General features: G+C 38.1%; 1 protein-coding gene across 1 annotated transcript; it reads right to left on the bottom strand.

The window, feature by feature from the left end:
* Window positions 1-2,289: 2,289 nt before the first annotated feature.
* On the bottom strand, window positions 2,290-17,766 carry Steep1 (STING1 ER exit protein 1). Its single transcript, XM_047535900.1, is given in 9 exon segments — window positions 2,290-3,828; window positions 5,144-5,236; window positions 5,954-5,973; window positions 5,976-6,042; window positions 6,756-6,895; window positions 8,275-8,276; window positions 8,502-8,543; window positions 14,023-14,140; window positions 17,603-17,766. Coding segments are annotated over 9 exon segments (669 nt in total). The 5' UTR covers window positions 17,727-17,766; the 3' UTR covers window positions 2,290-3,765.
* Window positions 17,767-22,089: the final 4,323 nt, after the last annotated feature.

Consider the following 22,089-nt stretch of genomic DNA (forward strand, 5'->3'; position numbering starts at 1 on the left):
AAAAGAAAAACAAATTAAAAAAAAAAAAAAAACACCAGGAGTAGTGGCACATACCTGTAATCCTAGGTGATGTGGAGCTGAGGCAAGAAGGATCATTAAGTTCTCAGCAACTTAGTGAGAACCTAGGCAACTTAATGAGAACTTGTCTCAAATATAAAAGGGCTGGAGAGGTAGCTCAGTAGTAAAAGGGCCCTAGGTTCAATCCCTAGTACCAAAAACTAAACTAAAATAAAATAAAATAAAAGGGAAACAAGGAGAGGGAGGAGGGAAGGGAAAGAGGAAGCACTGAGACTGAAATGGAGCAAATTATATTCCTTGCATGTAATGACTAGGTTAAAATGAACCCCACTATTATGTATAACTATAATATACTAGTAAAAACACTTAAAAAGTAAATAAAAAGGGGAGGAAAAAAAGGGAGGAGGTCTTGCCCCATGTTACGATATGGATGAACACTGAAGACATTATGCTAAGTGAAATAAGGCAAAAACAAAAGACAAATTCTGTATTATTCACTTATAAGTTACCTAAAGTAGTTAAATTCACAGAAACAGAAAATAAAATGGTAGTTACCAGTGGCCAAAAGAAAGAAAAAGTAGGAATTGGTGTTTAATCGGGTAGAATTTCAGATTTACCAGATGGAAAAGTTCAAAAGATCCAAATCACAACAATGTGAATGTACTCAAAACTACTAAACTGAAAAAAAAAAAACTACTTAACTGTATAATTAAAATGGTTAAGGGGCTGGGTTGAGGCTCAGTGGTAGAGCACTTTCCTGGCATGTGTGAGCCCTGGGTTTGATCCTCAACACCAACATATAAATAAGTATAAAATAAAGGTCCACTGACAGCTGAAAATCTATTTAATAAAAATAAAATGGTTATATGATTAAGCTTGTGTTATGTGATTTTTTACTACTATTAAAAAAACCGTATGTTTCATCATCATCCATCATTAGGGAAATTCAAATTAAAATCGTTAGATACAGTTGGGCATGGGTGGTACATGCCTGTAATTCCCAGTGACTTAGGAGGATGAGGCAGGAGAATTGCACGTTCAAGGGCAGCCTCAGCAACAATAGAGGCCCTCAGCAACTTAGTGAGATCCTGTCTCTAAATAAATATTAAAAAGGGCTGGGATGTGGCTCAGGGGTTAAGCACCCCTGAGTTCAATTTCCTGTACCAAAAAAAAAAAAAAAAAATTGTTAGATACCACTGAGAAACGTTCTAAATAAGAAAACACTAGGAGACATGGTCCACTGTAATAAGGGCCTTAAAAATGGTTTGAAACAATCTAGTCTTTATTTCATTTTATTTTTTTGAAATGGGTCTCAGTATATTGCCCAAGCAGTTAACTCCAAGACTCAAGCAATTCTCCTAAGTGTGGGGACTATAGGCATGTGCCACTATCCTTAGCATAGCAAGCCAGTTTTAAAAAAGCTTTTCAATTTCTCTTAAACAATGAAATTATGCTTCCAAAAGTCACCAATTACTACAATGGGAATATTTCACAAACATTTTCTCACAGTGGATATTTTGCAATTAAAAAAAAAAGAAATACAACTCTCTAAAAATTTCAATATGGCTCTTTATCTCTTTATACTAACATTGAAAACACTATTTGCTATAAATAGAACAGAGGGAACTATGCTTTTTTAACAATTACTTCAATATGAAAGAATAAAAGATAATAAAGAGCATATGGTTGCTTGGTGCTAATGACATAATATTTCACAAACATACAGATGAAGTAAAATGCATAACTTGAACCAGATGTTGAAATGGCTTAGAACCAGTATCTAAAGATAAATATTTTAGAAAATATGTAAAAATGTAACCACATATTTGTTATAGGGAGTCCTCTATGCAAGATCTTTACAATGCACTTTAGTTTGGTTTCTCAAAATGAAATTGCATTCTGATTTAAATATAATGATTTAAAAATTCCACAGGAGCAGCAGTTTTCCTGTTCTAGCTCTAAAATCAAATTTTGTCTTCACCATGTACTGACTATGGGATCTTGGGAAACTTAAAAATCTCTGAGCATCAGAATATTCATTTTTAGAATGGTAACAGTAACATCTAAACTTAAAAGAATTATCATCTTTTAGATAGTACCTGCAAAGTGCTTTGCCCTGGCACCTGACACATAGTAAGTATTCAATAAAAAGTGGTATTTTTACTATTACTACCACCGCTTTTCATTATTTACTACTAATAATCACCTTCCAATCTAAAAACAAAACAGCTTTAGAGGAAGTAAATATGTTTGTTGATCATATTTAAAATATTGGATTTCAGAGGTGATGCAGATGATATCCAGGCTGTAATCATGGGAGTTTGTGGCTAAAGTGAAGTAAGGTAGAGGCCATTTGTCAGGAGTCAAGGTTGAGAAATTGTGAGAGGTCATAGTTGTTCATCCACATGATGGTTACTTCTTTCTCAGAATAAGGACAGGAAATGAGATGGAGAGGAAGACTCAGTTGCAAAGTCTCATTGGAGGCAGGAGAATAACCTGGAAGATGGCAACACAGGCCCATTTTGGGCCTTCCCAGGACTCCACCTCTCTTTTGTCCAGCTCTTGCTAAATTACATCTACCCCAATTTCAACCTACTTTTCCATGCAATAAAGAAATCAGAAAGATACAAAGAAAACTTTCCCACCATTTCCCAGCAGCACCTCACAAACAAGTCTTGGGTGCCTGCTATAACTGCAATCCATTGTAGGTAATATGCAGAGGTTAACATGCTTTCTGACCCCACACTTTGTAATACAGGGAACAGATAAAATATGGATACAAATACACAGATATTGATATCACTGAAGCAGTGTGAGATAAAATATTTATATGCACAACATTCCTCTGCCCAATAGCAAATGTAAAAGAAAAGATACCTAACATAATTTTGTTTATCTCATGTACACACGGAGAAGCAATACTCCCAGCTGTCCACTAGATGATAGCTCTCTTGGTTACTTAATAAGATCCTATTTTTAATTCAATCTGAGCTAACCAACTCCTTCACTACAATCTGGCTTTTCCTTTTGGGGTGTGTGGTATGCGTGTGCACACATGCACACACATACACATGCGTGGTGGGTGCTGGGGATGGAACCAGGATCTCACACATGCCTAGCATGCACCCTGATTGAGCAACATCTCCAGCCCTGTCTTCTCCTTCTTTAAGTATAATGTCTGATATGGTATGGTTCACCTATAGCTCTAATATTTGAGTAAAGAGAACTTTAGGCAGATTTTGGCTTTCAATGGAACTCTGCTGACAGCACAAAGATTGAAACCATAGCCAATTCTAAGAACCATTCTAAGACCAGAGGCAGTCACTTAAAAGGACATGACTTGCTGTAATTTTAAATATAATTCATGCTACCTTTCTCTATGACATGCCCTATTTTTCCAAAAATATTTCAATACTTTATTAACTAAAAAAAGCAATAAAAAGTCATTTTGGAAACTAGAGGAACTCAAGTACTGATCTATTCATAAAGTTTTACACAGCTGAAGAAGTTTACATCAAATGGACAAAAAAAAATAGGAAAAAACCTACATAAAGTCTTAGAAAAATATATAGCCTAGAAAGCAGATCAAATGGACTCAAAACCCTCACTGAATACAAGAGAATCAATGGGAAGCAAAGTAAAGTCTTTTCCTGGGGAATAAACAGAAACTAGTCCATGTGATCAGAAGTTATTTTTCTTCTTGATCTAAATGCTTGCCTCCAGTCTGGACTCAGAGAAAAGTCTTGGTCATTTGAACTGGTTGTCAATCAAGGTCCCCTTCATTTTAGCTTTCTTGGCTTCCAGTTCAGCCTGGAAAGGAAAAAAATTGTATGCCTTGATATATCATATAAAAGTCTTATTTTTTCTTCCTTATTCTAATAAAACACACAGAAACACTTTCCCTTAGTGATACTGCCAAACTATACTGTCATCTTCTGTGCATGTATGAATATGTAACAATAAATCCCATCATTATGTGCAATTATAATGCACCAATAAAAAAGGTAGAAAGAAAAAAACAAAATAAAAATATATGGGGAAAAAAAAGAGAAACACTCTATCTTAGTGCTCATTTAGCATACAAGCCAGAAGTGGTTCTAAAATCCTTGTGTCTCTAGCAACTGCTTTCCAATCTTTCTGATGTTATGGTACACTCAGAAAAGGGTATTTGTAGGCAAAACACAGGCAAATGTACAAGGCTGTGGATCAAGACAATGAACACAAGGATTCCAGGAACCCAGCACCTCCCAAGGGCTGAGGGAGTCAATATCATGGTGTACTTGTATCCTATTCTTAGCAGAATAGGAAAGAATGCCATTCCAAAACAGTGCTACCAAAATTCTGGGGTCCATGAACTGTTTGTTAATCGTCATGCAACATACATGCAAAAAATCAAGAGTAAATATTTAGAAAACTTTTATAGCAATTTGATAGAGTAATAAAATAATTTAATATACAACTTGAGGTTAATTCATTTCTATTGTATTTTTTACAAATTACAAAACTGGCAATTAAAAAAGGAAACACTGGTCATTCATCTTAGAAAGTTTGAGACTACTCTAGACCACTAGTGCAAGGTAAAGCAGCAACTAAACATATACCAGTCATTAGAAGAAAGTGGCATACCTTTTGATGAAGCATCATGCAACACTGTCCAACTTTAATAAAATATTATAAGCGATTATAAAAAAACAAAAATGTAGGCACCATCACATACAGATGTACATGCTCTGAGATGAACCCAGGAATAACACAGGAAACTAGCAGTTCTTTAAGATGCAATAACCAGCCCCAATCCAGGTACTGCTAAGTAGTACTATCATACATCACTACATCCTGGGAGATATCTAGAAACTCTCATCTTTAAACTCCTTACTGGGACCATAAATACCAGATTAAAATAACATCCTAGGTTAGATAACAGGTGCTATAATTTAGGGCCTGATCCTGCAGCCTCTACTACAGAGCAGGTTACACCAACAATCAGAAGCTAGGATTAGCAAGCTAGCAGCCAGCTACACTAGCCACCCCCAAGAGATTTCCTAAAAGATTTCCCTGCTGGACGGTTGTTTAGGGAAGAAATCCAAACAATGAAGCCAGAGCTATCTTATCCCATGGCACTCACCAGCTCTTGCAGTCGCCTCTTGCTCATGCCTTTGCGCTCCAGCTGTTTTTCAATCACTTTGGCATTCTGTGCATATGAGTCAGCAACCTCCCTCTGAAGGAGAAAAGAAACATCCTTAAATCAGTTTTCTCACTGAGGAATTATAATAAAGACCATAGTAGCAATTTATACTGTTCGAGTCATGAAATCATTAGGGAATTGGCAGGTCTCTGTTCCCTTTCCAACTCTTCCTCTTTTCAATAATCCAGGGAAGTTCAGGCTTCAACCAAAATCATTTTAAATAACAGCTCACATCTCTCCATAACTTCATCCTACTGAAGTACCAGAAAGGTAATTGCTGCTGCTACTGCTGACTGCTAGGAACAGACTCCCAAACCATCAGAGCTGGACTGGAAAGGCTCTAAAATCATTTAGTCCAGTAGTCTTTAAATTTATAGAAGAATGAAAGAGCGGGGCTGGAGTTGTGGCTCAGCGGTAAAGCATTTGCCTGGCATGTGTGAGGCCCTGGATTCGATACTCAGCACCACATATAAATAAATAAAAATAAAATAAAAAGATCCATTACAAGATCCAACTATAAAAATATAAAAAAAAATAAAAAGAATGAAAGAGCTCAACTCTCTTGTTCACATCTTACAGCTGTGCCTGAGGTCCTGGGAAACCAGCATTAACCCAGTGTCACATGGTTTCTTACTAGCAGAGCAGGGTCTGAAAGCAATGTCTCTGTTCTGGTAGGTGGAGCTCTAGCTCCAGAGTTCCCTTTCCTAACCCACCCCCAATTCCAATTCCCTGGTGAACAGAAGCACTTACAGCCTCAATCTCTTCTTCTCTTCATCAATGGTAGACACGGTGACAGAGCTGAACTTGCCCATGTCTTTAGTCCGTTTGGTCATCATCACCTGAAAGAGCAGGGAGAGGAGTTAGTCTAGTTCACCCCAAGAGGATCCACAAGCCATATGTGAGTGTGAGTGTACACATGCTTGTGTGCAGGGTTGGGGGGCACTGCCTCTTTGGGACAGGCTGCCTATCTAAAGGTGTCAATGTTTTAATTTACATTTATATTTTCGTAACATTGGGCATCAAAGGTTTTTAAAGTGATTCTTTTATTGGCCTAATTCAGTTAAGTGTTTAATTATTCACACGGGAAAAAGAATGTTTAAGGAAATAAATGAGAATAAAAACTATACATTTTCTAAGATTACTCATGAGGCACTGTAGAAAATCAGAATAGGTGTTACAATTCTGCAATATATGCTATATATCAAAAATGGCATTCTCTTAAAATGAATACACTCTAGGGGCTGGGTTATAGCTCAGTGTAAAGGCTTGCCAAGCATGTTTGAAGCACTAGGTTCAATCCCCAGCACCAAATAAAAATAAAGGTATTGTGTCCATCTGCAACTAAATTTTTTTTTAATGAAGACATCCATAAGGGTACTTTCTTGTGTATTAAACCTATTTTAAAATACAGGGGCTGGAGGAGTAGCTCAGTAGTACAGCACTTGCCTAGCATGTATGAATCCCTGGGTTCAATCCCCAGCACCACAATAAAAAACATTTGGGACTAAATCTGTAGCTGTATAAAGCATCTGTCTCCTTCAATGATAATTACCTTCTTTGGAGGCTCTTGTTTCTGAGTATATATATTTGTTTTCCCAAAACCCTGACCAAATTGCACTACTGCTCCATCCACGATGAAGGTCACAGGGGCATTCTTCGGCTGGGACTGGTAGAACAGTGGTAGTCCCACACCTGCAACAGCAGAATGAACCTCTGGAAAAACTCTGATTCCGAATTCCCTCACAGAGATTTGAAAAGCATATGTAGACTCTGGGAATATTTTTGTGCCATAAAATAAAGATTATCTCTTCTCATGACGACATCCAAAGGGTGCTTATTAAAATTGCTGTTAAGATTCCTAGGTCACTCCAAAAGATCCTGATTCAGCAAATGTAGGGAGCGAGGCCTAGGAATCTGCAGTTTACTGAGCATTTCAAATGATTTGTAATAGTCAACACGTTCTGGTAAACCCTGGCTTATGTTATTGATTATCTGCCGTCAAAGTTGCCACCATTCTTCCTAGTCATCTGGGTAACTAGCTTGAGCATGCTGTCTAGATTTTTTTTTCTGTTCTGTTTGTTGTTGTAGTGTTTGGGAGGAGTGTAAAGGCTCCACTCTAGTGATTGGCAAACCAGTCCTGGTAGTTATCACCACTTTATTTGGCTGGCCATTATTATACTTATGGAGTTAAACAAAGTAGACCCATGAGAAATGATAACACCAATTTCATCAATCTGATGAACATGCCTTCTTATCCATTTTCCTCAGTTTTTAATCTCCTAGTTTGAGTCTTCTGCTAGCCAAGATGTAACCATAGTTTATCACCAAGACTGAACTTTTTATAGAGTTTTTTTTTTTTTTTGTGGTGCTGGGGATTGGACCCAGGGCACTTATGCTTGCAAGGCAGGCACTCTACCAACTGAGCTATATCCCCAGCCCCTTTTATAGAGGTTAATAGTCAGTATTAACAGCCTAAAGCTGGAATGCACATACATTTTTTGCTTTAAATAATATTCTTCAAGATTCTTAGGTCTATGATCCTATAATAGACTTTACAGATAGGTCTGAATTAAGTTACACTAGTTTCATTTACCATATGGCCCAGCCAATTCTACTCCAAGAGAAAATACATGTTCACACTCTAATTTATACTAGAATATTCACAGCAGCTTTATTGATAATAGCCCAAACTGGAACAACTAAAATGCCTTTCAACTCAAATGGGTGAAAGGGCAACAACTTGGATACATGGACTACTACTTAGTAATAAGAGAAAGAAATGACTGATAGACAACATAACTGGAAGGAATAAAATAATATGTGCAAAAGATACATACTGTGTACATACTAGAACACATACTGTAAAATTTACATTAAATTTTAGGAAAGGCAAAACCATTGTAACAGAAAGCAGTGCCGAATGGGGCAGGGGGATTGGACTGCAAAGAGAATATGGAATGCTGGAAATGTTTGATATCATGATGCTGGTGGTACTACATGACTGTATTCTTTTGTCAAAACCTGTCAAATTAAACACTTAAAATGGGCAAGTTTTATTATATATTGATTACATCTCAATTTTTATAAAATTGCACTATGTTAAAAACTCGTTTTATGACCAGCTAATCAGGGATGTAACTCTGACTAGTCTCTTCAGGAAACATTAGTATTTGGTTTGAAGGCAGTTGAGATTATAAGAACAGAGACACCAGGAGTATTATATCCAAATAACTATTTTCATAATCCATTATGCCTCTATTTGCCTATTCCGAGAGAAACCCACATGGTTAACACTTACTTTGCACACTTCTTCCTGTATTGTCGTTCGATGCCTTCAGGCCTGTATAGAAAATGGAAGTTAAAAATAAGAAGGTAGGAGCAATCTCATAACCTATTAACCATACCATCTTATTTCCTCACAAATTAAAAGGGCCTTTCAAATTTTTTCATTCCATAGACCAACTGGTTAAACATGTTGTCAATTTTAAAGTTACAACATTCTTTCCTTCCTTCAACAAGCATTTATTGAGCTCCTAATATGGTTACCCCTAACAGAAGAGGAAGAGGATCAATGTAACTCTCATGGTAATGATTATAGTTACAGTAACAACCACAGCAGTAAGCACTTAAATAGTTAGCCCTCCACATCCATGGGTTCCTCATGTGTGGATTCCACCAACTGTGGATCAAAAATATTCAGGAAAAAATTGTGTCAGTACTGAACATGTTCATTTTTTTCTTTTTATTCCCTAAACAATACAGTATAACAATTATTTACATAGCATTTATGTTGTATAGGTATTATAAGTAACAAAAAGATGGTTTAAAGTGTGTGAGAGAATATAAGATATTCAAATGCTATGCAATTTTATATAACTGATTTGAGTATCTGCAGATTTTGGTATCCACAGGAGGTCCTGGAACAAATCTCACATGGATATGGGGGAAAATGGTATATAGCTTTTACCATATGCTATGAGCCATTCTAAAATATATACATGTATTAACTCATATAATCCTTACAGTAATCCTTACAATTACATATTATTATTTCCATTTTACAGCTGAGGGAACTTAAGCACAAATTACAAGATTTGCACAAAGTCATAGTGCTAAAACGTAGAGGAGGTTGAATTCAAGTCCAGGCAATCAAACTCAAGAACCAACACATTGATTAAAAGACTCAATTCCACCACCCAGTTGCTTAAAAGAAACCTGGGATTCATCCTTGATTCTTCTCCTTCCCTCATCTCTCACATTTACTTCATCAGCAAATCTGATGGATTTAATACAAAAAAATCTTCAGCTGCCTACTTTTTTCCACCTTCCTGCCACCATTATCAATACCTTTTACTACTGTAGCATCTTCCTGATGCCTCACTCACCCGCTCTTGCTTGTTTCAATTTTTTAATAGTCAACATATGCATAAGGTATGCATATGAGAATAAAATGAAAAGTAAATATCCACTCTACCTGTCCTCCACCCACCCAGTTCCCTTTTCCATAGGCAAAATCCTCCTGGCTTCTTATGTTCATTCCAGAGATAGCTGATGCATGTACAAGCAAAGAACACTGACAGGTACACAGTAGGCAAACACTCTAATAGATTTTTTTTTCCTGTGCTACGACTGAACCCATAGCCTGCACATGCTGGGTAAGGATTTTACCACTGAGCTACATCCCCAGCCCTGGTACATAAGGAAATACTTTTTTTCCCTTTTTTATATGAATGTACCATACCTGGGCTGGGGAGATAGCTCAGTTGGTAGAATACTTGCCTTGCAAGCATAAGGCCCTGGGTTCGAACCCCAGCACCACACACACACAAAAAAAAAACATGAATGTACCATACCTTACACTGTTCTTCACCTTTTTTTTTAACTCATTCAAAAATGTTTCTTGCTATATATATATACACACACACACATACATACATACACACACATCTATATAACATATATATGATCCTCCATATGAACAAAGAGCTGCTTCATTCTTTTTTCAAATTTTTTTATTTTTTGGTACCAGGGATTGAACCCAGGGGTACTCAACCACTGAGTCACATCCCCAGCCCGTTTTTGTATTTTATTTAGAGACAGGGTCTCTGAGTTGCTTAGGGCCTCACTAAGTTGCTGAGGCTGGCCTTGAACTTGCAATCCTCCTGACTCAGCCTCCTGAGCTGCTGGGATTACAGGCCTGCACCACTGTCCCCGGCTTGGTTCATTCTTTAAAAAGGCTACATTATATTTCTTTATATGGTGAATCCAAATGTCTTCTCTCTGTTGGATAAATTCCTAGAAGGGTGTATTTTTAAATTCTGGTAGATACCTGTCAAATTACTCTATAAAACTTGAACCAATTTATAGCCCTAACAATAATGTATTGAGAGATGTGTTTCCCTACAGTTTCACCAACATTATGTTATTAAACTGCATCCCTTTCAATGTCATGGGTGAAAAATGGGATCTCCTAATTTGCATTTATTTTTGAAGACTGAAGTTAAATTTATTTTCATAAATTTAATAGCCATTTGTATTTTTGTGAACTGTCAGTTCATATTGTGTCTACTGAGCTATCTCTTCATTTTGTGTTAAGGAGACTTGCTATTGTTGAAGGGCCTTGTAAATATTTCTTCTCTCTCTCTCTCTCTGGTACCAAGGATTAACCCAGGAACACTTAAACACTGAGTCACATTCCCAACCCTTTTTGCGGGGTGGAGCAGTACTGGGGATTGAACTCGGGCACTCGACCACTGAGCCATATCCCCAGCCCAATTTTGTATTTTATTTAGACAGCATCTCACTGAGTTACTTAAGTGCCTTGCCATTGCTGAGGCTGGTTTTGAACTCTTGATCCTCCTGCCTCAGCCTACCAAGCCTCTGGGATTACAGGTGTGCACCACTGTGCCCAGCCCCAACTCTTTTTAGAGACAGGGTCTTGCTAAATTGCTTAGGGCCTTGCTAAATTGCTGAGGCTGGCTTTGAACTAGAGGATCTTCTCGCCTCAGCCTCCTGAGCTACTAGGATTACAAACATGTGACACCATGCCCAGCTCTTTGCAAATATTTCTCCCCAGTTTGTCATTTGTCTTTTTTTTTTTTTCATCTTATGAAAAGTTTAGATTTTTCTGTGGTCAAAACAATCTTTTTTTTGCATGTGTGTATATCATACTTAGGTTTTCCTCTCTTTGAATTCAAATATAACATAATCATAAAATCTAACCACTTATTCTAGGATCTGCTTCCTCTGCTATCTCACTCTAAATTATTCACTAGATAAAGGCAAAAATGGTTTCCCCAGACACCTAGAATAAAATCCAAGTCCTTACCATAGTCTACCAGGTGCTGATGCTGGCTTTGAATTCTCAATCCTCCTGTCTCAGCCTCCTGGGCCACTGGGATTACAGGCATGCACCACTGTGCCTGGTTGAATAGATATTTCTTTCTTCCTTCCTTCCTTTTCTTCCTTTCTTTCCCTTCCTTCCTTCTTTCCCTTCCTCCCTCCCTCCCTCCCTCCCTTCCTTCCTTTCTTTTGTACTGGGGAGTGAATTCAGGGGCACTCAACCACTGAGCCATGTCCCCAGCCCTTTTTTATATTTTATTTAGAAACAGGGTCTCACTGAATTGCTTAGGGCCTAAGTTGCTGAGGCTGGCTTTAAACACTTAATCCTGCCTCAACCTCTAGAGCTGCCAGGATTACAGGTATGTGCCACCATACCCAGCTGAAAAGACATTTCTTAAAAGAGAACATACAGGACTGGGAATGTGACTCAGCAGTAGTGTTCTTCACTAGCATGCACAAGGTCCTATGTTCGACCCCCAGCACTACAAAACAAAAAGACAAGGTTAGCTGGGCGCAGTGGAACACAGACGTAATGCCAGCAACTCAGAAGGCTGAGGCAGAAGGATCACAAGTCCAAGGCCAACCTCAATACTTTAGTGAGGACCTAAGCAACTTAGAGAAACCCTGTCTTGAAATAAAAAATAAGGCTGCCAGGCAGAATGGCATGCCTGTAATCCCAGTGGCTCTGGAGGCTGAAGCAGGAGTATTGGGAGTTCAAAGCCAGCCTCAGCAACTTAGCAAGGCCCTAAGCTACTCAGTGAGACCCTGTGTCTAAATAAAATACTTGGTGGTTAAGTGCCCCTAGGTTCAATCCTCAGTACCTAAATAAATAAATAAATAAAATAAAAAGGCTGGGGATGTAGCTTGGTGGAGACCACGCCTGGGTTCAATCCCCAGTACCTCCCCGAAGAAGATGAGGTTAGACTAGAGTAGGATGGGCCCTTAATCCAATATGACTCGTGCCCTTATAAAGAAGATGACGCTGGACAAGTACCATATGATGATGCAAGGCAGATATTGTAGTGACACAATTAGAAGCCAAGGAACATCAGGGATTGCTGGCAAAAGCCAGAAGCTAGGAAGGGGCAAGGAAGGATTCTCCTCTAGAATTTTTGGAGAGAACATAGCCCTACAGACACCTTGTGGACTTCTAGCCTCTAAAACTTTGAGACAAGTAATACCTGCTGTTTAAAGCCATCCAGTTTGTGGTACTTTATTATGGTAACTCTAGCATCCTAACATAGTGGGATATCCCAGGCTTCTAGGACAGTATGTGGCACACAATAGGTGCCCAACAAAAGGAATACTAGATGAACAAATGCATGGACTTAATTCTCTAGGATTGATCTCTCAGTGCCATTTGGCACCTGCCGAAGATGGGCACCCCACATCTGATGCACACACATACACACTTCTTGAAACTCTCCTTTCTTGTTTTCCACATCACTGTTCTCCTTGTTAAGTAGTTCCAATTCTTTTCTTTTCTTTTTTTCCCCCAGTACCGGGGACTGAATCCAGGGGCACTTAACCACTGAGTCACATCCCCAGCCCTTTTTATATTTTTATTTAGAGACAGGGTCTCACTAAATTGCTTAGAGCCTTGCTAAGTTGCTAAACTCATGATCTTCCTGCCTCAGTCTTCCCAGCCACTGGGATTACAGGTGTGCACCATTGTGCTTGGATAGTTCCAATTCTTTTGTGTTCTTTGTAAATCTTCATTACTTTCTTCTTGCTCCACATTCTTTTCATGCAAATTTATCCCTTCACAGGTTTTAATTCCCAATATATATCAGAATTCCCAAATCTAAAATGGATCTAACCAGGTCACTACTCTGCTTTTGGGTACAAACTTTAGCATGGCACTCTATTCTCACCCCAGTATGCATAAACCCCTTTCTGTAAAATAACCTTTGCTCTGGCCATAAAGGACTATTCAGATTTCCCAAGTTCACCATGTTTAATACTTCAATGCTTCTAGATTCCCTCCACCTGGAATGTTCTTAATCCCCCTCATCTACCTCATGTCCTAGTTCAGGCCAACCACAAATGCCACTATCTTTTGGAGTTTTTCCCACAACCTTTTGTTTACAACACCAGTATTTCTTCCTATCACGATAAGAAGAAACCACTCACTGAGCCATAACCTCTTTGATGTTACAGCTGGTGCTTTATTCATTCACAGATCCAGTACCTATCTCAGTGCCTGGCATGTGGTATGCTCCAAAAGATTACAGGTTGAATGAATTCACCCAAACCTGTCAAATTTCAGTTACCAAATGGCAGTAGAATCACATCTGAGCACCATTTCAACAAAGCACAATAAAGATTTTGCTGCATTAACAGAATTTAGAGAACTACCACAAATGTCATAGAATTGGGCTCAAATGGATGAGCTGTTCAACATTAGATAGATATTTATGTTCTTCAGAAGACCCTGATACAACAGCAAAATCCTAAACAGAACATCAATCCCTTACCTCCGAAGATACATAGTCTCCTCATCTTCTGTATTACAAAATTTGTGAGCATGTTTGGCAGCATCAATCACACGGGATCGGTCCCGGGGCCTCATGGGCAATTTCTCTAACTGACAATCTGAAGGAATGGAGAAAGATTGGTCAGTAGTCACTGAAAAATGTCTTGATCCAATCAGAAGTTTTCAGTGGCAGCCTTAGCACTATGGTCTTTACTATAATTACTCTGCTAATGGAAGTTGATTTTGAGTTTTCCAACTAAATATGACTTGGTGTCAGGAGAACCATGGTTTTGGTCCCAGCTCTGTTATCACCCTGGTCATCTTTGGCAAATCACTTCCCACTTCAGGAACTTTTTCCTCATTTGAAAGATCAGTGCACTGGGAAGAGGCTGAGGTCTGATGCCAACCTTTCTGCCTTGCACCTCCAATAGGTTTTATTTTTTTAATTAATGAAAATATGTAATATTAATAACTATTTGCTGGTGCAGATGGTTGACATTTTTCCTTATTTTCCTTACTTTATGGAAGAATTAAATAAAAGAACATTCCTAAAACCAGAGGACAAAAGGGGTTGTTACTTTAAAATTTATACACACACACACACACACACACACACACACACACACACACATCAACTTTTTCCCCTCTGGGTGCAAAGATGCTCATTATTTTAAAAATGTTCTTTAAAAAATCCCCCTTTCCGAAGTAAAGTATTATTTCCGTTCGGACCTTGGAACTTCTGGGTATAACAAATTTTATGTAGACTCGAGTTAAGTTGCCTTAGATTTGTCTATGTAGATAATGCTTATTTTATACTCATTTTGGAAAGAAAATTTTGCTGTATATTGAATTCTCTTGACAATTTTCATTTTCCCATTCAGCACTGAAACGGGAAACTTCTCTGTTATTAATGGTTCTTCATAGATTCTGTTGAGAATAATTGTTCCTGAGCAGGTAATGTATCTTTACTTTTTGGAGGGTTTTGATTTTGTACACTACACTGATATTCTTGGTATTTCTCATAGATTCCTGATTTTTATCAAGCTAATAATGTATTTTAAAATTTCAGCATTTTCTTTTCCCTTTGTGTAAATAATAGTTTATTTGACCATAGCATTGAAGCCAAGCAAAGGCAAAAAAAAAATAGAAATAAAAAACATGAAATTAAAAAAAAAATCCCCCTTTCCTCCCCTCAAGTCAACTTCTGTGCTCCAGAAAATTTTCTATTCCATAAGATAAGTCTGAGCATAATACCTTAAGTATTAAAGTAATTTGTACCTGTAGAGAGAAAAATGACTTTTTCAAAACATACAGGGGCAGCTGCCAAATCGATGTATTATATATTGTGGTTTCTGTTTCTTGAAAGAATTTTTGATTAATTCTACATCTAACAAAGGAAAAACAATTTAAAAAGAGGGTAAGAAACAATTCCAGTGGGATGATTTTTAACATGTGAAATTTCCAAGGAGTTTTTTCTTTGCTTGCTTTCTTCCTCCTTAACCTGCGCCCCACTCCCCACACACACATATACACTTTCTGTAAAACTTGTAAATAGAAAGCAAAAACCCTCTACTGTTGTAAATCATGCAATTAAAGCTGATGATTTATAAATATGAACTTTGGATCACCACATAGACTGTTCAATTTGACTTACTAACTATTATTAAATAAACTGTGAGACAGACAAAAAAAAACCCTGCTAGGTGTGATGGTACATGCCTATAATCCCAGGGACTGGGGAGGTAGAAGGCAGGAGGATTGCAAATTCTAGGCCAGCCTCAGCAACTTAGTGAGGCCCTAAGCAACTTAGTGAGACCTTGTCTCAAAATTTAAAAAATAAAAGTGCTGGGGATGTGTCTTAGTGGTTAAGTGCCCCTGGATTCAATCCCCAGTACCCTTCCAAAAAAAAACCTTCCAGCACTGCAACTCAAGTTCCTATGAATATTTCTGTAATCACAGTACATTTGCTTTGTGCTCTAATTTATTAAGAGTCAGAAGAGACAACTTAGTATCCTAGAAAGCCTCTGAGGAGGGCAATGGGAAAAGTGGGTAACTGTTAAGAAAGGGAGAAAGTGATACATATGGTATGCAAATGACCCATCCTAGTTGGAAGAGTTTGGTCTGAAAACAATGAAAACACACATGAAATAAAACAGGCACAATAATAAAGCAGATAGAAAACTGATATAATGCAAATTAAGTATCTAAAGGTCCACAGATGAAGAAGTCAAGTGTCAAAGTGATTTGAGATTAATGGAGGAAATGAGGGGAGTTAGAGAATACTAGGCAGTTTACACATTAGGTTGTTCACTCCTCAAAGCCAGATATTGAATGAATTGCAGTACCACAACATTGCAACAGGGAAGACTATAATCAGAGCAATTGGAGAGCAGTGGGCCGGGCAGATCATGAATTCAATTCTAAACATGATATATTTGAGAGGTTCATTAGACATCCAGGCGGAGATATTGAATAGGTAAGTGGAGCTTAAGGAGAGGTTCGGGTTAAAGATAAACATGTGTGAATTATCAGCAAATTGGTGATATTTAAAGCTGGGGTCCGGTTGAGATCACCAAGGGAGTGAGTACAGACTGAATATAAGTGAAAATACCGAGCTCTAAGGCCTTGAAATGTCCAAAAGTCTGAGAAGGAAGAAGGAGCTAGACACTGAGAAGGGACAAAATTTTGAGGTAGCAGAAAAATCAGGCGTGCGTAATCTTGGAAGTAAATGAAGGACGTGTCACAAGTCAAATGGCGTGATCATCTCTTTCAGATGCTACTGAAAGGGTGATTAATTAACACTAAGGTAATTAGCCACTGGAACAGGTATCACGGGAGTTTAGTTAGTAACCTTAACCAACATCGTTTTGAAGGTGAGAGGTGGGAAGAAAAGTCTACCAGAAGTAGGTCGAGACAACCAATATAGGCAACTCTTTTGATAAGTTTTGCTGTAAAAGTATAGGGATGGGATTATAGGTGGAGGGAAATGTAGAATCAAGGGAGGGCTTTATTTTTATTTTATCTTTGTATCCAGCGGAAAAGTTACAAAGTATTTGGAGCGAACTGAGTGGGGAGATACAGTGTATTATATATGTATGTATGTACGTATGTGTGTGTGTGTGTGTGTGTGTGTGTGTATTTTTTTTTAAACGAGGAGTTTAGTTTTGAGGGAGGCCTGTAAAAACTGTCACAAGGTTAAGCAGAAAACGAAACAAAGAAGCGGCCGGAGTGGAGAAGGAATGTGTAGGGAGGATTTTGACGGTAAGGGAAAAGCCACTAAACTTCAGTGAGAGGTGGCTCCCAGCTCACAGCCAGAGGAAATTCACCCTCAAGAACCCGCAGACTGAGTTGGGTGCGGTTGCGCCCGCCTGTAATCCCAGCGACTGGGGAGGTAGAGGCAGGAGGATCGCAAATTCTAGGTCAGCCTCGGCAACTTGGGAGACCATCTCTTAATAAAAAGCCCTGGAGATGTAACTCAGTGTAAGCGCCCATAGGTTCGATCCCCAGTACCCACAGGCTCCGCTCAAAAGGAACCCACAGACTCGCTCCTTGCAGATGCCTTCCAGTTCCCGACTACTCACCCAGCACCAGGACCATCTGGCCGCACAAACAGTAGTAGACATGCAGGGGCTTCTCGCCATCATCATATTCCTCGCGGTCCCGAGTGTCAGAGCAGACAACCGACCTGGACACTACTTTAGGCATAGTTCCCAGTGGCGATTAGATGCCTCAAAGCCAGCGAAGAAAATAGCGCAGAAATGACGTCACAAGCGCGCCGCACCTCTTCTCTCCAAGCAACGTTGGGTCACGTGTCAGGAGTATTCTCAAGAACTTCCGGGCGGTCCCATCAGGCTAAGATGCATGGGGGCCCGCCCTGAGACCCTAGAACTTTCTTCGCCTTGGCCAAAGTCAGCTGGAACTACTTTAGTTGTGACATCCTTAATATTATTTAAATTATTTATTAAATTTCTATATGCCCATGAATATTTAAGTTGTATATACACGTGCATGTATACATAAAACCTGATATAACAAAGGTCTATACATTACACATTATATATGCATAATACAGATTTTAAGTGTGTCTCTAAACATGATTTTTTCTTTTTCTTTCTTTCTTTTTTTGCGGTACTGGAGATCGAACTCAGGGCCTTGTACTTGCGAGACAAACACTCTACCAGCTGAGCTATCTCCCCAGCCCTGATTTTTTCTTTAATGGCAGTGTTCAGGATGAGTACCCAATGAAGCATCTTGTCACTGTTACATATGATGCACATGAAATTCATTCTTCATATTCACAGTTCTTCAACCATCATAATTACCTAATTAATTCCAGAACATTTCATCATCTCAAACTAACCCCATACTTATTAACAGTCACTGCCTGCCTCTTTCCCAGCCCCTGGCAACCACTACTTTACTTCCTATCCCTTAATTACTTATTCTGGATTTACTTATTCTGGCATTTCATATAAATGGAATTATACAATAATATGTCATCATTTGTCTGCCTTCTTTCACTTGGCATGTTGTCAAGGTTCATCCATATTGTATGACTTCATGTCTTTTCATGGTCAAATAGTATTTCATCACATGGATATACCATATTTTGTTCATATATTCATTTGCCAATGAATATGTACATTGTTTCCATTTTTGGCTAATATAGATAATGCTGCTATGACCATTCATATACAAATTTTTGTGAGGCCTACTGTTTTCCATTCTTTTGGGTGTATACATAAGAGTGAAATTACTGGGTCAGATGGTAAGTCTGCATGTAAATTTTTTGGGGGGTACCAGGGATTGAAGCCAGTGGCACTTAAACACTGAGTCACATCCCCAGCCCCTTTTAAAATATTTTTATTTAGAGACAGTCTCACTAAGTTGTTTAGGGCCTTGCTAAGTGTCTGAGACTGGCTTTGAACCTGCAATCCTCTGGTCTCAGCCTCCTGAACCACTGGGATTACAGGCATGTGCCACCATGCCCTGCCACATGTATATTTTTTGAGAAACTACCAGAGGGTTTTTAAAAGTAGTTGCACAATTTACTTTCTTACTAGCAAGGTATGAGGGTTCTAATTTCTCCACATCTTTGCTAATAATTTTTACTGTCTTTTTTATACATTATATATGTATAATATATACATCTTGGTATTTCTTTGATTTTCACTTCCCTGATGGCTAATGATGTTGAGCATCTTTTCATGGGCTTATTGAGCAAGCATCTATATATCTTCTTTAGGAGAACATCCATTCAAATCCTTGGCCCTTTTTTTTTTTTTTTTTTTTTTTTTTTTTTGGCGGTGCTGGGGATTGAATCCAGGGTCTTGTGCTTATGAGCTCTACCAACTAAGCTATATCCCCAGCCCTCTTGGCCTATTTTTAACTGGGTTGTCAGTTTATTGTTGAGTTGTAGAAGTTATTTATATATTCCGGATACTAGACCCTAAGTATGTAAATTATTTAAAAGTAGAGGAATCTTAATTGTCCTATTTGCCCCCAGGTAAAAGGGAACATTTTCCACCTTTTCCATTTAAGCCTTAGAGAATCACACTGTTTTCTCCTTAGGTTTTAATCCAATTTCATCGCTATGATTATGTTATTGAATATTATTGATCTACTATGTATCAGGTACTGGGCTTTATACTAGTTGCAAGTGATAAATAACATATGGGTCTTTCCTGTAACGGAAAGGGCTCACCCCTTGGTATGAGGGCCAAAAAGCAAAATCAAGAACATTGTGTAGGTACTTGTATAACAAGAGAGAAAAAAATTTCCACAAGTGTTTTATCGACAGAATTCAAAATATAATATTAATACGTGTGTGTGTGTGCGTGTGTGTGTGTGTATTTGGTAATATAATATTTTTATGGAGGGGAATAATATTTCACTTACTGTTCAAAATGAGTGTTCTCAATCATTAATCTCAGTTGCAAATGTTCATCTGTTAAAGCTTATTTGTAATGACATTTCTGTATTTCATCTTTGAATTTTTTTTCACACAGAAAAATATTGCTCTGTACTGGTATCAGTTCCCAAGCCTATGTTTTTTAGCACATTCATCTCAAAGAAGGCATTTATAGAATTCTGTTAGAATATTCTCTTGATAATTGCCTTTTAGCTTGTCCTTATATCTCAGATTAATCACTTACAATTGAAGTTCAGGTGGAAGATCCTCAGTTGAAGTTAAATTGATTTTGAAATATAGAATCTCCTTTGCACTTGCACCAAAGCCTGAAAAACACTGTTGGAATTTAATTGAGCTCAGGAAATATACTTACTGCAAATTTCTGTAGGAATAAAAAATCTTGATTGTTGTTTTTAACTTTTGACAGCACAAGAATCAATTAAAGCAAGTGATGTTTCTTGTGATTCAGTGTTAGTTGTCATTGAATGACTACTGCAATATAAGTGTCACATATAAGCACTGATTTTCCTTGTAATTTTAGGTTAAATCCTTTAAGAAACATCATTAAGTCTATAACAAAAGCTAATTTCAAAAAACCCTGTTCAATAATAGTTGTCAGGGGTGGTTCTTCTCATCCTGAAAAATTTTAATTGAGGTCTGAGTTCCTATAAATCTCAATAAAACTTACCACTGTTAAGGTACTGAACTGCTATGGGGAGGGCAAATCAGATATATTCAACTTCTAACCAGGCATGGTGTCGCATGCCTGTAATCCCAGCAACTCAGGAGGTTGAGGCAGGAGGATCACAAGTTTGAAGCCAGCCTCAGCAATTTACCAAGATCCTAAGCAACTTAGCAAGACCCTGTCTCAAAAGAAAATATAAAAGGGTTAGGGTGTTGTGTCACTCAGTAGTTAAGTGCCTCTGGGTTCAATCCTGAGAGAGAGAGAGAGAGAGAGAGAGAGAGAGAGAGAGAGAGAGAGAGAGAGAAATATTTAAGTTTTCAAGTTCTACATGTGGGTAAATTAAGAATCAGGAGATAGGGAAAATATCCCAGATTAAGTGGGTGGGCCTGATGCGGCAACACTGGTCCTTGCAAGAGGGATGAACTAGGAGTCAGAGTTCAGAGAGAAAGCCATGTGATGACAGAAGCAGAGACTGGAGTGATGCAGTCACCAGCCAAGGACATAATGGATTATGATAGTAGAAGTTGGAAGAGGCAAAAAATTAATTTTCCTCTGGAGCCTACAGAAATAACCACTCCAGTCAATGAGTTTGGTTTTAAACTTCTGATGTCCCAAACTCCAAGCGAATGAACTCATGTTGTGTTCTCTTAAGCTACTAAGTTTGTGATAATTTGTTACAGCACTGTAACAAATATGAAACTGTATCAACAGAAGCTACAGTGTTGTGGGTTGGAATTCAATCAAACCAGTCACAGACCCAGGAACTACAACTATGAGTCAGTTATAAGATAATTGTTTTTAAATTTCTGATTTTTTTAGTCTTTTCTTTCTTTTCCTTTTTTCTTAATTTGTAGTTTTCCTAACCATTGCTCTGCTATGAATTGGGAATATTGTAACAAGTGTGTAGTCTGGTACTATCAAGGCACATTGTGATGGTTTTAGCAATGCTACAGTGTCGTCGTATTTTGGACGCAGTGCTTCAACATCTAATTCCATAACCAAGTATTCTACATCCCAGTGTGACTCAAAAGTGTGACATTCAAAGTTCACTTTTATCTTCTTGTTTTATTAATCAATTAATTATTTATTTTTTGCAGCACTGGGGATTGAACATGGGACACTTTACCACTGAGCTACATCTCCATCCCTTTTTATTTTGAGACAGGGTTTGGCTAAATTGCTAAGGCTGGCCTTGAACTTGAGATCCTCCTGCCTTAGCCTTCCAAGTTGCTAGGATTATAAGTGTGCACCACTGCATCCAGCTTAATCTTCTTGTTTTAATGGGATATGCATTCATTTGTAATTTTTAAAAATGCAATGATGTGACAATAAATGTAATGCTCAAAAGATGTCGAGTTTTGCTGCAACGCTGCAATTTGTAGTGCATTGAGCAACACAGTCTCTTGTCACAACTACTCAGCTCTGCTATCATAGCACAAAAGCAGCCTCAGACAGTATATCAATCAATGACA

Source organism: Sciurus carolinensis, chromosome X (assembly GCF_902686445.1).
Source record: "Sciurus carolinensis chromosome X, mSciCar1.2, whole genome shotgun sequence".
NCBI classification, from domain to species: Eukaryota; Metazoa; Chordata; class Mammalia; order Rodentia; family Sciuridae; genus Sciurus; species Sciurus carolinensis.